The sequence below is a fragment of the Bubalus bubalis genome, chromosome 1 (assembly GCF_019923935.1).
Source record: "Bubalus bubalis isolate 160015118507 breed Murrah chromosome 1, NDDB_SH_1, whole genome shotgun sequence".
NCBI classification, from domain to species: Eukaryota; Metazoa; Chordata; class Mammalia; order Artiodactyla; family Bovidae; genus Bubalus; species Bubalus bubalis.
The window spans coordinates 98,756,632-98,774,043 of NC_059157.1; the positions used below are offsets into that span (position 1 = coordinate 98,756,632).

Below are 17,412 nucleotides of genomic sequence, written 5' to 3' on the forward strand. Positions count from 1 at the left end.
TAAAATTAGATAAAGTTTCAAATTCAATTCCTATGTCAGACAAGCAGCATTTCCACTCTCAGTGGATAGTGGACAGCAGAAATTTAAAATATTTTCACCACAGAAATTTTTATTGGACAATGCTGATTAAGGTAAAATGTAATTGCCTAAATAAAGTATAATTAAACACCAGCAATTACCATTCTTGACAGTCTTCAAAATATTCAAAGGCCTAATACTTTTATGCCATTTGGTGGCCACAGATCATTTATTTGAACAAAACACTGAATGGTTGAAAGGCTTCTGTGGTGATGAGTTTTTGTGATTTCTTTTGCTTGGAACATACTGTTTTTGTTTTGACTTTTTGACAGCTAGACAGATAGTAGCATGCTTATTGAGCACTGGCTGTGGCAAAGCTCTGTACTATATACTTTATTCTTTTGGAATAGTGCCTGTCCTACATGAACTTAGGATGTAATATCTGAAACCACATAGAAAAAGAACATTAATGTGGAATCTTTTGATTTCTCAAAATTCATTTTCAGATGAAATGCCTATCTTCAAACTTGATTATAATTATTTCTATCATCTGCTTCATATAATTATTGTTTCTGGTACTGACATTGTTCGGCAAATATTTGATGAGGCTCTGCCACCCCCTCTTTTGAGAAAAGAGCTTCTTATACACAAGAATGTACTGGAACCCTACTACAACCATCTTTGGACCAATCACCCTTTGGGGGGAGCATGGCATCTGCTCTATCCCCCAAACAAGGAGCTACCACAGTCCAAACAGTTTGACTTATACCTCCTATTAGCTCTCATAAAACATTTGAATGTGTTCCCTGCACCCAAAAAAGGCTGGAATATGGAACCACCACCTTCTGATCTCTCTAAGTCTGCAGACATCTTGAGGCTGTGCAAATACAGAGATATCCTCCTTAGTGAGATTTTGATGAATGGTCTCACTGAGTCACAATTCAATTCAACTTGGAAAAAAGTTTCAGATATTCTTCTGCGCCTTGGGATGAAGAAAGAAGATATTGACAAAGTGAAGGAGAATCCCATTGAGAATATCTCCCTTGATTACCATCAACTGTCCATCTACCTAGGCATACCAGTACCAGAAATCATCCAGAGGATGTTATCCTGCTATCAACAAGGTACAAAATAGTTATTTACCTAAGCTAGTAAACCTTCAGTGAGTGTCTGCTATGTGTCAGACACACTGCTAAGGCCAGGAGATTCAGTGAGTTCACATTCTTGAGAGAATAGACTCATCAAGACATTAATAGTAATTACAATGCTAGAGATGTTTTCAAAATACCATGGGAAATTATAGTCTAAGAGAATCCAAAAAGGCTTTCTGGAGAATATAATATCTTAGGAATTCTTAAATGTAAAAGTTAGCCAAGTGAAGAAGATGGAGAAGGACATTTCAGAAGGAAACAAGAACAAAGGTATAGAAACATAGAAATATAAGTCAAGGAACAAAAAGTTTGGCAATACTGAGTTTAACATAGGGGAGAGTTCATAGAATAAATTGAAGAGGATTTCTCTTGCCACGCTGAGGAGTTTGTGTTTTCATAAAGGAATTGTTGAAGATTTTTAAGTAGAGGAGTTTTATCACTTCTACAAAATTAAGGATGCCTAAAACTGTGAAATACAGGTACTACGTGTTTCAAGAATGCTCTTGTAAATACCATGAGTGCATGTTTCACCTTTCTATCAGAACTGTGACTTTTAGTTTAGAAGTTTAGCTCTCCACTGGTCATAGGTAATCTTAAAAATCAGATAACATTTATGCAAGGTGTCTAAAGTCAACAGTGGCCATGCTCAGACACTGTCCGTTATGGGAAAGACTGTAGACCACCTTTCCACATTCCAGGATAGCTTCTCAGCTGTCATGGAAGGTGAAGGTGAAGGTATGTCAGCATCACTGAAACCCTCGCTGTGCTATTCTGGCTGCATTTTCCTGGTCCCAAGGTATTAGTCATACTACCTGGTGAGCAACTGATGATTACACTGATGCTATTTAAACATACAACTTTCCAAGTCTAGTAATTGTTGACCTGGTCCAGATTTTCTTCAGAGATAATTGCTAGACCCCATCCCAGTCCTTTAGCTAAGGCTCTGGGATACCATTGTGTTTTCCTGCTTAACCTTTAAGAGCTGTTCTTGAACATGAAAGAAGAGAATGCTGAATCTGATGATACAAGAAAGTCAGGCAAAAACCCTTGACTTGTAAATTAACTTATAAATTAGAGGCTTTCTTTTTTGCATTTACTCTGTTAAGATTTTAAATAACAATAACTCATGAAAATAAAGGTAATATTTGGGAAAGAGCTTTGAGTGATAAATTCAAGGCATTTCAGTTCTCACTCTGGAAGTCTGTAGAGCTTACTGGTCAAGTCTCTTTGATAGAGGCTTTCCTAGAATCTTATCATTCTTCCCTAGTAGTTACTACAGTTGTAGTTTTCTTTTGTGTCTCTAATTAATATCCATTGTCCCCACTAACTCTCTATAAAGGTTATCTTTTTTCTTCACCTTTAAAACTCTAGAGCCTAATACAGCCTCATATATCATAGGTGCTTAATAAATATTAATGGGTAAGGAGAGGGGCTGCTTATCAGGATTTTGCTTAAAAAAAGGCTCAAACTTACAATGGAGATTTGCTTCATAATTACCTATTATTATTTCATGACCTTAGACTGTCAATTGTAAGAATTTGCTTCTTGGTTTAAAGTACTGGTGTTCTAGACATTATTATGAACTATATTTTTTAACTTTTCTTTCTCTAATCATGGATTAGATAAGCTTTATAACATAAAATTTATGTTTTAATCTAAAAATTATACTTTGTTTAAACTGGATTCATGAGTGAAGTTGGTTATTTTTAGTTATATTTATTGGTGCAATATAAAAAAACCTTCTTTTCTAGTTTTCCTTATTCTCAGTCTGGTATTTGTTGGTTTCATTTTCAGTTATACATCTAAAATTTTTCTTTATGTATCATAGGAATTGCTCTACAGTCAATAACAGGCAGTCAACGTAAGTATGTTTAAAAACCAAATACCTAAGTGACCTTTCAACCCTGTGTAGCTAAGGGGCACCTGTAGATTTTTACTTGGTCAAATAAACTGTATAATAAACTGTGTTTACTATAAGTTTGGAAAATTATATGATCAAATCACTACTGAGCAACTGAATCTAGTATGAACCTTTTTACTCTGCCTTCCTCTTAGTACATGTGCCCTGAGGTTTACCCTAACAGAGTATTTTAACTTTTGACACAAAGGACACTTCAACAGACAAAAATGCTTACTTGCTTGCTCTGCCTGATCATATATGCTACTCGTTAGCTTATGTAGCTTTTATTTGGTTAACTATCCATTGTTAAGCTATATACTTTTTGCCAGGTAATGAGTTGCTAATTATTTGATTTTCATTTATGTACTGTTGGTTTTTTTAAATGTAATTCAAATTCTGCAACTAAAATTATACTTAAGAAAGGAACACCATGCCTTTTGTTTGAACCAGTTGTGATGAGTCAAAGGAAGGAGCACAATCAAGGAGCATGGTGTCAAAGAAGAAGTTATGTAATAGGGGGCTGATACCCTTTAGCAACCTTTGGTTATGAAAAAGAAGGATAAAAGGGAAAAAAATAAATCGAACTTTTCCTTCTTTTCTTTATGTTTCAAATTTATGCCCTAAAATAATACTAGTTTCAGTGTTAACAGTGTCAGTGTCAGAATACTCAAAAGCTAATATTTAGGGTTGACTTAAGTTCTAGATTGTCTAATATCTATAGTCTTCTTAAGATAAAAGTAAAATATCTTACCATTGTGTTCATACTGATTGGTTTCAGGCTAGTATATGTACCTATTATTATTTGGTCATTGATAAATAGACATTTTATTTTCATTTAGTACTTGAACAGAGTAAGATGTCTTCTATTTTTATTTCTGGGATGGTGTTATGGGGGGAGTAAATATATTTAAAATAGTGATAAAGCTAAAATTATGTGCATACAGATTTTGAACGTTTTGGTTTTAATATTTAGGTATTGAAGTAGAAGAGTTACCAAATGAAGAAGAAGAACTAAGTCCACCTCTTATGGAGTACAATATAAATGTGAAATCAATCCCTGAAATACAGTTAGCAGAAATGAATAAAGATGGGGCATCGATACTCAGTGAATCTTCAACAGAATCTATTAAAGATCTCCAGGAAGTATAAGCTCTCATTAATATTTGAGTTAGAAGAACTTAATCAAGGCTTTTAGTTTGTTACATGTTCTGTTCTTAAAGAATCCTAGATAGTCTTACTTTATATTATCATACTGTTTATACAGAGCTTGAATTGGAATGGTTCTTTTCCCAGTACTTTCTTCTACAATCTTCCCTGCCTTAATCATGTATTTTTGACAGCATTTATTGAACACTTATTATGTGCCAGGCACTGTGCTAGATTTCCAAACATGTTTCTTCATCCTAAATGGTGGAGTGAATATGGAAGGTTAGCAGAAAGTAGAAGAAAGCATAGTAGGGAATAGAAGGAGAGAGAAAGGAAGAGAAAACAGGGATATTTCAATACTATTTACACAGAGGTAGAATTAAAATCATCCAGGATGTATTTCTTTACAGATAAGTGGTAGCAGTTAATATGTGGTCACTAAATTCTTTTTAGGCTTAGTTTTTCATCTTATGGACCGGAATATGTTGATTTTTTAAGGTGCCTTCTTCCTTTGTTAGTCTTACATGCACGCGCGCGCGCACACACACACACACACACACACACACCTTTGTTAGTCATACATGCACATGTGCAAGTGAAGACCTCTGAGCTCTTTTCAGTAGCCTACTCATCAATGTTATATATTGTTCCTTTATACATCAGTGATTTCTCAAGCAGAAAACTGAGATTGAAATTAAAATGAAACTAACGTTCCATAGAATCTAGAGGAAACTATGATCTATTTTAGAAGATAAAATTCCAAGTGGTTAGAGGAAATATATTTTGCAAAATAATCCATTGTACAGTTTGAATTGCATATTAAATAGATGTATTTCTTACCTATCAGGTTAAGAGTAAACCAAAGAAAAAGAAAAAGACCAAGAATAAAAAGGTAAGTGGCATTATAATGGAGGAATGCCTAATTATGAACAGTTAGGTTTAATACATGGTTTTACTGTTGTTTAGTTGCTAAGTTGTGCCTGACTCTTTTGCTGACCCCATGGACTGTAGCCCGCCAGGCTCCTCTGTCTATGGGATTTCCCAGGCAATAATACTGGAATGGGTTGCCATTTCCTTCTCTAGGGGATCTTTCCAACCCAGGGATCAAACTTGCATCTCCTACATTGGCAGGCAGATTCTTTACCACTGAGTCACCAGGGAAGCCTGGCTCTACTGTTAATAGTTAGAACTTAAAATTAGTCCAAGTAGACAAGTAGCACAAATGACTTATAAATGTTCATAGCTTATTGAATATATGATTATAGAGAAGTCTATATATGTTAGATTCTGAAAATGATTTAAATTTATAATATACCCTACTTTACTTCTCTAAATCATAATATATACATTTAAATATATAAATAAAGAAATTGAATTAATCACTTTGAAATTCCATTAATTTCTGCATATCACTTTCATTTTAAAGATACCTACTCTGTTTTAAAAGCAGCTTCTTTTCATATTTCTACAGATAAGTTCAGAAGCATTTTTCAAATCCTAAGAAATCTTGATTTTCTCCTTTGTATCTAAGACTCTGCCAACAATGCAATAATGTACTAAAATGGTACAAACCCAAGAAGCTTCTTTTGTGCCTCTTCCTGTTGTTTGAGAGTTGTAAAATGAGCAAGTTACAGTCTGTAGCAGTTTTAGCAAGAAGTCTCTTAATAGCTTGAAAAATTACAAGAGAAAGTCAAGAGTACTTTTTATTGGCTTAATTTTTTTAATCAAGACTATTAATAATTTTAGAGCAATTTTTTGGTTCAGAGCAAAATTGAGAGAAAGTTACAGAGATCTCTCATATACTTTCTTACTCCAAACATGCATGTAGCCTCTTCACAACCAACATCCCCTTGCATAGTGTTACATTTGTTACAGCTGTTGGGCCTGCATCCATATATCATAATTACCCAGCGTCCATACTTTACAGTTTGGTTCACTCTTGTATATTTCAGTGGATTTGGACTCAAGATGATTTTTTTATTATTTCTGGCTTGAAACATATATTATAAACAGAGTGAAAGTATTTGCCCAACTGCAAATTCATCTTATATATGAATTTACATTATGTATATACACAAACTTTAGTCATAAATGAAATTTTATACAATGAAGGTAAATTTACAAAATACTTATTAAAGTCAAGAACAAGATAAAGATTTTTATTCTAATCTGATCAGTAAAATATCAGTATCATTTTCATATTTATTGAAAGTTATCTTAAAATTAAATTTTAAAAATTAAATTATGTTTTTAAAACACATGAGTATAAATATTTTTTCCTTGCTTTTAGACAGTTCTTATCTAATAGAACACAGCCTTGTAAATTGGTTTAGCTGATGTTTTTTATTTTTGCCAAAACATTGGTAAGTTCCAGGTCTAATACAGTGTAAGACTGATCAAATATATCTATAGCTATCAGACCACTGATCCAAACTCCAAGAGTTACAGTGTATATCTTCCTTACTTCCAAAGGATTAAAATATGATAATGCTCAGATTGTCAATTTTAGCTAAATGGAAAGCCCACTCCTGTGTCAAATTGAAATTAAACGGAAAAAACACAAGCAGAAATAATGTAATCATTACTTCAAAATTTATACACTAGTAATATTAAAAATTTCTTATAAAGTCAGCAACTATTTATGGATTTTTATAAAACATTCTTAGTTTATTTCCAATTTATTTTATTAAAAAATTGAGATACTTTGAAAATAAAATAATAAGTTTATCAAGAAAAAATTTGGACACTAGAAGAGAGATCTTATATCCTTTATCTAAATTTTGAAGTATAAACCTAAAAAATGCTGAAAAATTTTCATATGACTATGTCATATACAGTGGTCCTGTTATATTCAATTGCTGTTATAGTAGGAAAGAATTGTCTAGTGTAATGTAAGCAACCAGATATAAAAAGCTGAGTCCATCAAATTATCTAATCACATGTTCTCCACATGAAAAATTCTAGTATGTAGAAGTTTGTGTGATACAGAGTGACTACAGAATCCTTATGCATGAAATTATATCCTCTGTTAATTATTTGATTTTCAGCATGTCTACCTAGCAATATTTGAGGTCCTAAAAACACCTATCAGGGATTCTCTGGATGAAGATGACAAAAAGAAGAATTTATGTAGCAAATAGAGGGAATAATAAGATAACTTCTAACTAGTATGTATAGTAGTAAATTGTAAATAACTCTTGAGAGTTAGTTATTTCTTTCTTTCATCCCAATTTTATTCCCTACTCAGAGGAACTGACGTTTGAAGTAGAAAAGGAAGGTAAAGCAGATGGCAAAAGAATAGAAGCATTGAGGGAAAAAAATATGGCAGGAAATAAGTTCTTCAAAGTGGATGTCCTCTCTAAAGGGAAGTTGCTGAGATGCATGTAAGACAGGCTGATACATAAAGTTGGCATAAAGTTATCCTGGAAAGAGCTTAAAATAAATTTTAGAAATACAGGTATCTCCTGCTTTCTGAAGTTCACTTTATACCACTTTGTCTTTATGAAAGACCTGCATTAATATCTGTTTTGAGTGAACTCCTGGAGTTGGTGATGGACAGGGAGGCCTGGTGTGCTGCGATTCATGGGGTTGCAAGGAGTCGGACACGACTGAGCGACTGATCTGATCTGATCTGATGCTAACCAAAATAAATCTGAAGAGGATTTTTACTTGTACAAAAAAAGTTACAGGCTTACTTCGTTTTATTGCACTTTGCTTTATTGTACTTTGCAGATACTGAATTTTTCACAAATTGAAGGTTTGTGGCAGCTCTGCATCAAACAAATCTAGTGGCACCATTTTCCCAATGCCATTTACTCACTTTGTTTCTGTGTTGCATTTTGGTAATTCTCACAATATTTCAAACTTCTAAATTATTATCATTTTGTCATTGTGATCTGTGATCAGTTATCTTTTTTTAGGTATAGTTGATTTACAGTATTATTTATTTTGGGGTACACAACATAGTGATTCAAAATTTTTATTGGTTATACTCCATTCAAAGTTATTATAAAATATTGGCTATATTCCCTGTGCTATATAATATATCCTTGTACTTTATTTTATACACAGTAGTTTGATATCTTAGCCCTCTCTTCCTGTGGTGTCCCTCCCCACTTCCCTATCCCTATTGATAACAACTAGTTTGTCCACTATATATTTGCATCTGTTTCTGTTTTGTTATATTTATTCATTTGTTTTACTTTTTAGATTCCATATGTAAGTGATAACATATAGTATTTGTCTTTCTCTGGCTTTTTTCACTAATCCTAATGCTCTCTAGATACATCCATGTTGTCACAAATGTAAAATTTAATTCTTTTTTCTGGCTGAGTAGTATTCCATTGTGTATATAAACCATAGTTTCTTTATCCATTCATCTCTTGATGGACATTTAGGTTGCTTCCATATCTTGGCTATCATAAATAATGCTTCTGTGAACATTGGGGTGCATGTATAGTTTCAAATTAGCATTTTCCTTTTCTTTTCCTGTATGCTCAGGAGTGGAGTTGCTGTATCATGTGGTCATTGTACTGTTGGTTTCCTGAGGAACCTCTGTACTGTTTTCCATAGTCACTACACCAGCTTCCATCCCCACCAATGGTGTACAGTGTTCTTTTTCTCCACATCCTTGCTGACATATATTTGTGGTCTTCTTGATCATAGCCATTTTGCTACATGTGGGGTGATCTCATTATGGTTTTGATTTGCATTTATTTGATGATTAGCAGTGTTGAGCATCTTTTCATGTGCCTTTTGGCCACCTGTATATCTTCTTTAGAAAAATGTCTATTCAGGTCTTCTGCCCATTACTTAGTCAGGTTGTTTGGGTGTTTTTTTAATATATATATTGAATTGTATGAACTGTTTGTTTTGGATATTAGCCCCTTTTTAGTCATATTGATTGCAAATATTTTCTCCCATTCAGTAAGTTGTCTTCTCATTTTGGTCAGTGGTTTCCTTTGCTCTGCAAAAGTTTTTAATTAGGTCCCATTTGTTTACTTTTGCTTTTCTTTGCTGTGCTTTATTTAGTTCAGTTGGTCAGTCATGTCCGACTCTTTGCGACCCCATGAACCACAGCACGCCAGGCCTCCCTGTCCATCACCAACTCCCGGACTCGACCCAAACCCATGTCCATAGAGTTGGTGATGCCATCCAATCATCTCATCCTCTGTCATCCCCTTCTCCTCCTGCCCTCAATCTTTCCTAGGATCAGGGTCTTTTCAAATGAGTTAGCTCTTCACATCAGGTGGCCAAAGAATGGGAAAGACTAGAGATCTCTTCAAGAAAATTAGCAATACCAAGGGAACATTTCATGCAAAGATGGGCTCAATAAAGGACAGAAATGGTACCCACTTTGTGGAGAAATTTTATCATAAACAGATATTGAATTTTGTCAAAAGCTTTCTCTGCATCTATTGAGATGACCATATGATTTTTGTTCTTCAGTCATTGTGGTATATTACATTGAGTAATTTGTAAATATTGAACCATCTTTGCATCCCTGGGATAAATCCCACTTGAGGCGATCAGTGAGCTTTGATGTTAATATTTCAGTTGTTTTGGGCTGGTACAAATCATGCCCATATTAGATGGTGACCTTAAAAGATAAATGTGTGTATTCTGACTTCTCTACCAACCAGGGCTCCCCTGGTGGCTCAGTTGGTAAAGGATCCACCTGCAATGTGGGAAACCTGGGATCATTCCCTGGGTTGGGAAGATCCCCTAGAGAAGCGAAGAGCTACCCACTCCAGTATTCTGGCCAGGAGAATTGCATGGACTGTACAGTGCATGGGGTCACAAAGAGTCGGACATCACTGAGCGACTTTCACTCACCAACCAGCTATTCCCTCATCTCTGTCCCTCTCCTTGGGTTTTCCTGTTCCCTGAGATGCAACAGTTGTTGAAATAGAGCAATTAATAACCTTGCAATAGCCGCTAAGTGTTTTAATGAAAGGAAGAGTTGCAGGTCTCTCATTGCAAATCAAAAGCTAGAAATTATTAAGCTTAGTGAGGAAGTTATATTGAAAACTGTGATAGGCCGAAAGCTAGGCCTCTTATGCCAAACACTTAGCCAAGTTGTGAATGCAAAGGAAAAATACTTGAAAGAAATTAGAAGTGCTACTCCAGTGAACACAGGAATGATAAGAAAGTGAAACAGCCTTATTGCTGATATAGAGAAAACTTTAGTGTTCTGGATAGACTATTAAATCAGCCACAACAGTCCCTTAAACTGAAGCCTAATCTAGAGGAAGGCACTTCAGTTCTGTAAAAGTTGAGAGAGGTGAGGAAACTGCAGAAGAAAAGTTTGGAGCCAACTGAGGTTGGTTCAAGGAAAGAAGCCATCTCTATCATTTCAGATTATAAGGTGAAGCAGCAAGTGCTGATGTGGAAGCTGCAGAAAGTTATCTAGAAGACCTCACTAATATAACTAATGTAGGTGACTATACTAAACAACAGATTTTCAGTGTAGTCAATATAGCCTTCTATTGGAAGAAGATGCCATCTAGGGCTTTCATCTAGCTAGAGAAGAAAAGTAATGCCTGTCTTCAAAACTCCAAGACACAGGCTGACTCTCTTGTTGGGGGCTGATGTAGCTAGTAATTTTAAGTAGAACCCAGTGCTCATTTGCCATTTTGAAAATCCTAGCAAAAAGAATTATGCTAAATCAACTCTGTCCTCTAGAAATGGAACAACATATCCTGGACGGCAACACATCTCTTTACAACATGGTTTACTAAATATTTTAAGCCTACTCTAGAAACTTACTGCTTAGAAGGAAAGATTTCTTTCAAAATATTACTGCTCATTGACAGTATATCTGGTCACCCAGGAGCTCTGATGGAAATCTACAATGATATTAATATTGTTTTCATGCCTGCTAACACAACATCCATTCTGCAGCCTGTGGATGAAGGAGTCATTTCAACTTTCAAGTCTTATTATTTAAGAAATACATTTTGAGAGGCTTCAGTTGCCATAGTGATTCCTTTGATGAATTTGGGAAAAGTCAATTGAAAACCTCTAGAAGGATTCACCTTTCTAGATGCCATTAAAAATATTAATAATTCATGGAAAGAGGTAAAAATATCAACATTAACAGGAGTTTGGAAGAAGCTGATTCCAGCCCTCATATGACACTGATGGATTTAAGACTTCAGTAGAGGAAGTAATTGCAGATGTGGTGAAAATAGCAAGAGAACTAGAAATAGAAGTGGAGCTTGAAGATGTGACTGAATTGCTACAATCTCATGATAAAACTTTAATGGGTGAAGAGTTGCTTCTTTCAGATGAGCAAAGTAGTTTCCTGAGATGAAATCTACTCCTGGTGATAGTTCCATAAATACTGTTGAAATGATAACAAAGGATTAGAAGATGACATGAACTTAACTGCAGGGTTTGAGAGGACTGACTCCAATTTTAAAAGAAGATCTACTGTGGGTGAAATGCTATCAAAACAGCATTGCATGCTACAGAGAAACCATTTGAGAAAGAAAGAGTTGATCAACGTGATAAACTTTGTTGTTGTCTTATTTTAAGAAATTAGTACAGCCATTGCCACTTTTTAGCAACCGTCACCCTGATTAGTCAGCAGCCGTCAACATCAAGGCAAGACCATATACCAAAGAGAAGATTGCAGTTTGCTGAAAATTTAGATGATGGTTAGTATTTTTAACAATAAAGTATTTTACAATTAAATTATACACATTCTTTTTTTAAGACATAATGTTATTATCACACACTTACTTGCGTGCAATATAGTATAAACATAATTTTTGTATGTACCAGGAAATCCAAAATTTTATGTGACTTTGCTTTATTGCAATATTCACCTTATTGAGGTTGTCTGGAACCAAACCTTCATTACATCTAAAGTATGCCTGTAATTATTTCTTCAGTTTGTATAGTTCCTTTTGGAGAAGGAAATGGCAACCCACTCCTGTGTTCTTGCCTGGAGAATCCCATGGACAGAGGGGCCTGGTGGGCTGCGGTCTATGGGGTTGCAAAGAGTTGGACATGACTAAGCAACTAACACATGCCATTTCAGCTTTGGAAAATGTCATAAGAATGATGTACTTTTGGGTAGCTGGGGAACTTATTATACTAGATGTATTCATTCAGTTCAGTTCAGTTCCGTCGCTCAGTCGCGTCTGACTGTTTGCAACCCCATGAATCACAGTACACCAGGCCTCCCTGTCCATCACCAACTCCTGGAGTTCACTCAAACTCATGTCCATCGAGTCAGTGATGCCATCCAGCCATCTCATCCTCTGTCATCCCCTTCTCCTCCTGCCCTCAATGCCTCCCAGCATCAGAGTCTTTTCCAATGAGTCAACTCTTCGCATCAGGTGGCCAAAGTATTGGAGTTTCAGCTTTAGCATCAGTCCTTCCAAAGAAAACCCAGGACTGATCTCCTTTAGGATGGACTGGTTGGATCTCCTTGCAGTCCAAGGGACTCTCAAGAGTCTTCTCCAACACCACAGTTCAAAAGCATCAATTCTTCGGCACTCAGCCTTCTTCACAGTCCAACTCTCACATCCATACATGACCACTGGAAAAACCATACCCTTGACTAGACAGACCTTTGTTGGCAAAGTAATATCTCTGCTTTTCAATATGATATCTAGGTTGATCATAACTTTCCTTCCAAGATGTATTCGTTATGAACAACCAAAGTTGTTTTCAATTTAGTTATTCAGGTACACTCAAGGCAGGAGTTGATAATTCTAAATTGTAGAATCAAATTGGCACTGGACATTGATCAGACAATGAAATGCAAAAATCCTCTTAGTATGCAGACAATAAAGCAAAACAAATTAGTAAGTTTATCATAGAATCTGTGGGGAAAGAGACCAGAATTTTTTTGTAAACAAGAGATGATAGTAGAAATTTTTTTTTTCTTTTTTTTTAATTTTATTTTATTTTTAAACTTTACATAATTGTATTAGTTTTGCCAAATAGCAAAATGAATCCGCCACAGGTATACATGTGTTCCCCATCCTGAACCCTCCTCCCTCCTCCCTCCCCATTCCATCCCTCTGGGTCGTCCCAGTGCACCAGTCCCAAGCATCCAGTATCGTGCATCGAACCTGGACTGGCAACTCGTTTCATACATGATATTTTACATGTTTCAATGCCATTCTCCCAAATCTTCCCACCCTCTCCCTCTCTCACAGAGTCCATAAGACTGTTCTATACATCAGTGTCTCTTTTGCTGTCTCATACACAGGGTTATTGTTACCATTTTTCTAAATTCCATATATATGCGTTAGTATACTGTATTGGTGTTTTTCTTTCTGGCTTACTTCACTCTGTATAATAGGCTCCAGTTTCATCCACCTCATTAGAACTGATTCAAATGTATTCTTTTTAATGGCTGAGTAATACTCCATTGTGTATAGGTACCACAGCTTTCTTATCCATTCATCTGCTGATGGACATCTAGGTTGCTTCCATGTCCTGGCTATTATAAACAGTGCTGCGATGAACATTGGGGTACTCGTGTCTCTTTCCCTTCTGGTTTCCTCAGTGTGTATGCCCAGCAGTGGGATTGCTGGATCATAAGGCAGTTCTATTTCCAGTTTTTTAAGGAATCTCCACACTGTTCTCCATAGTGGCTGTACTAGTTTGCATTCCCACCAAGAGTGCAAGAGGGTTCCCTTTTCTCCACACCCTCTCCAGCATTTATTACTTGTAGACTTTTGGATCGCAGCCATTCTGACTGGTGTGAAATGGTACCTCATAGTGGTTTTGATTTGCATTTCTCTGATAATGAGTGATGTTGAGCATCTTTTCATGTGTTTGTTAGCCATCTGTATGTCTTCTTTGGAGAAATGTCTATTTAGTTCTTTGGCCCATTTTTTGATTGGGTCATTTATTTTTCTGGAGTTGAGCTGTAGGAGTTGCTTGTATATTTTTGAGATTAGTTGTTTGTCAGTTGCTTCATTTGCTATTATCTTCTTCCATTCTGAAGGCTGTATTTTCACCTTGCTAATAGTTTCCTTTGATGTGCAGAAACTTTTAAGGTTAATTAGGTCCCATTTGTTTATTTTTGCTTTTATTTCCAATATTCTGGGAGGTGGGTCATAGAGGATCCTGCTGTGATATATGTCAGAGAGTGTTTTGCCTATGTTCTCCTCTAGGAGTTTTATAGTTTCTGGTCTTACGTTGAGATCTTTAATCCATTTTGAGTTTATTTTTGTGTATGGTGTTAGAAAGTGTTCTAGTTTCATTCTTCTACAAGTGGTTGACCAGATTTCCCAGCACCACTTGTTAAAGAGATTGTCTTTAATCCATTGTATATTCTTGCCTCCTTTGTCAAAGATAAGGTGTCCATATGTGCGTGGATTTATCTCTGGGCTTTCTATTTTGTTCCATTGATCTATATTTCTGTCTTTGTGCCAGTACCATACTGTCTTGATAACTGTGGCTTTGTAGTAGAGCCTGAAGTCAGGTAGGTTGATTCCTCCAGTTCCATTCTTCTTTCTCAAGATCGCTTTGGCTATTCAAGGTTTTTTGTATTTCCATACAAATTGTGAAATTATTTGTTCTAGCTCTGTGAAGAATGCTGTTGGTAGCTTGATAGGGATTGCATTGAATCTATAGATTGCTTTGGGTAGTATACTCATTTTCACTATATTGATTCTTCCAATCCATGAACACAGTATATTTCTCCATCTGTTAGTGTCCTCTTTGATTTCTTTCACCAGTGTTTTATAGTTTTCTATATATAGGTCTTTAGTTTCTTTAGGTAGATATATTCCTAAGTATTTTATTCTTTCCGTTGCAATGGTGAATGGAATTGTTTCCTTAATTTCTCTTTCTGTTTTCTCATTATTAGTGTATAGGAATGCAAGGGATTTCTGTGTGTTGATTTTATATCCTGCAACTTTACTATAATCATTGATTAGTTCTAGTAATTTTCTGGTGGAGTCTTTAGGGTTTTCTATGTAGAGGATCATGTCATCTGCAAACAGTGAGAGCTTTACTTCTTCTTTTCCAATTTGGATTCCTTTTCTTTCTTTTTCTGCTCTGATTGCTGTGGCCAAAACTTCCAAAACTGTGTTGAATAGTAATGGCGAAAGTGGGCACCCTTGTCTTGTTCCTGACTTTAGAGGAAATGCTTTCAATTTTTCACCATTGAGGATAATGTTTGCTGTGGGTTTGTCATATATAGCTTTTATTATGTTGAGGTATGTTCCTTCTATTCCTGCTTTCTGGAGAGTTTTTATCATAAATGGATGTTGAATTTTGTCAAAGGCTTTCTCTGCATCTATTGAGATAATCATATGGTTTTTATTTTTCAATTTGTTAATGTGGTGTATTACATTGATTGATTTGAGAATATTGAAGAATCCTTGCATCCCTGGGATAAAGCCCACTTGGTCATGGTGTAGGATCTTTTTAATGTGTTGTTGGATTCTGATTGCTAGAATTTTGTTAAGGATTTTTGCATCTATGTTCATCAGTGATATTGGCCTGTAGTTTTCTTTTTTTGTGGGATCTTTGTCAGGTTTTGGTATTAGGGTGATGGTGGCCTCATAGAATGAGTTTGGAAGTTTACCATCCTCTGCAATTTTCTGGAAGAGTTTGAGCAGGATAGGTGTTAGCTCTTCTCTAAATTTTTGGTAGAATTCAGCTGTGAAGCCGTCTGAACCTGGGCTTTTGTTTGCTGGAAGATTTTTGATTACAGTTTCAATTTCCGTGCTTGTGATGGGTCTGTTAAGATTTTCTATTTCTTCCTGATCGAGTTTTGGAAAGTTGTACTTTTCTAAGAATTTGTCCATTTCTTCCATGTTGTCCATTTTATTGGTATATAATTGTTGATAGTACTCTCTTATGATCCTTTGTATTTCTGTGTTGTCTGTTGTGATCTCTCCATTTTCATTTCTAATTTTATTGATTTGATTTTTCTCCCTTTGTTTCTTGATGAGTCTGGCTAATGGTTTGTCAATTTTATTTATCCTTTCAAAAAACTAGCTTTTGGTTTTGTTGATTTTTGCTATGATCTCTTTTGTTTCTTTTGCATTTATTTCTGCTCTAAGTTTTAAGATTTCTTTCCTTCTACTAACCCTGGGGTTCTTCATTTCTTCCTTTTCTAGTTGCTTTAGGTGTAGAGTTAGGTTATTTATTTGACTTTTTTCTTGTTTCTTGAGGTGTGCCTGTATTGCTATGAACTTTCCCCTTAGGACTGCTTTTACCGTGTCCCACAGGTTTTGGGTTGTTGTGTTTTCATTTTCATTCGTTTCTATGCAAATTTTGATTTCTTTTTTGATTTCTTCTGTGATTTGTTGGTTATTCAGCAGTGTGTTGTTCAGCCTCCATATGTTGGATTTTTTAATAGTTTTTCTCCTGTAATTGAGATCTAATCTTACTGCATTGTGGTCAGAAAAGATGCTTGGAATGATTTCTATTTTTTTGAATTTACCAAGGCTAGCTTTATGGCCCAGGATGTGATCTATCCTGCAGAAGGTTCCATGTGCGCTTGAGAAAAAGGTGAAATTCATTGTTTTGGGATGAATTAATACTGTAATTTACATGACAGTAATTGATACTCTTATTAAAAGGGTGATATATGAGTAATTAATATGTTGTGTCATTGATAGTACCTTTATTTAAGAGGTTGCCTTTATAGTTTGGTTTTAATGAAAATAAAATTTAGGGCTATTTAACTTTTCCTCCCAATTGTGATCTCCCTAGCATTTTTTTTCCCTGTAAGATTCTTAGTATATCAGTCTGCTTTCTCTTTACATGTAGATTTTTCAAGAATGCTTGTAATTAGTGTCAGATTTCATAAATGAGAATTACATATACCCTGTCCTAAGACATAGCAATAGGTACAAACTCAACCTCAACACTCATTTCCATTATCTGAATTTGTGTGTGTGTGTTTCATGACTCAGTGGTTAGATAACAAAATTGATTTGGTAGGCCACAGCTATAATTTTAGAAAAGGAAAAGAATTAGTATGAATAAAAAAATTCTAGAGTTCCTCACGCATTATCTTAGTTTAGGCTGCTATAGCAAACTACCATAGATTGGATGGCTTAAACAAGATTTTTGTTTTTCACAGTTCTGGAGGCTGAGAAATTCAAGATCAAGGTGCTAGCCAATTCAGTGTCTGGTGAAGGCCCTCTTCTTAATATGCAGAAGAAGGCCCTCTTCTTACAGCTACCTTTTTGCTATATTATCACATGT

General features: G+C 35.3%; 1 protein-coding gene across 12 annotated transcripts in view; it reads left to right on the forward strand.

Moving 5' to 3' along the window:
- The window catches only part of DZIP3 (DAZ interacting zinc finger protein 3), a 125,736-nt gene that overhangs the window by 70,800 nt on the left and 37,524 nt on the right, over positions 1–17,412 (forward strand). For 11 of the 12 annotated variants that reach the window (XM_025283622.3, XM_044941583.2, XM_044941588.2 and 8 more), the window contains 4 exons: positions 525–1,142; positions 2,998–3,030; positions 4,043–4,212; positions 5,063–5,107. In XM_025283622.3, coding sequence (XP_025139407.2) covers positions 525–1,142; positions 2,998–3,030; positions 4,043–4,212; positions 5,063–5,107 — 866 coding nt within the window. The remainder of the gene's footprint in view (positions 1–524; positions 1,143–2,997; positions 3,031–4,042; positions 4,213–5,062; positions 5,108–17,412) is intronic. The other variant, XM_044941595.2, reaches the window with a different exon arrangement.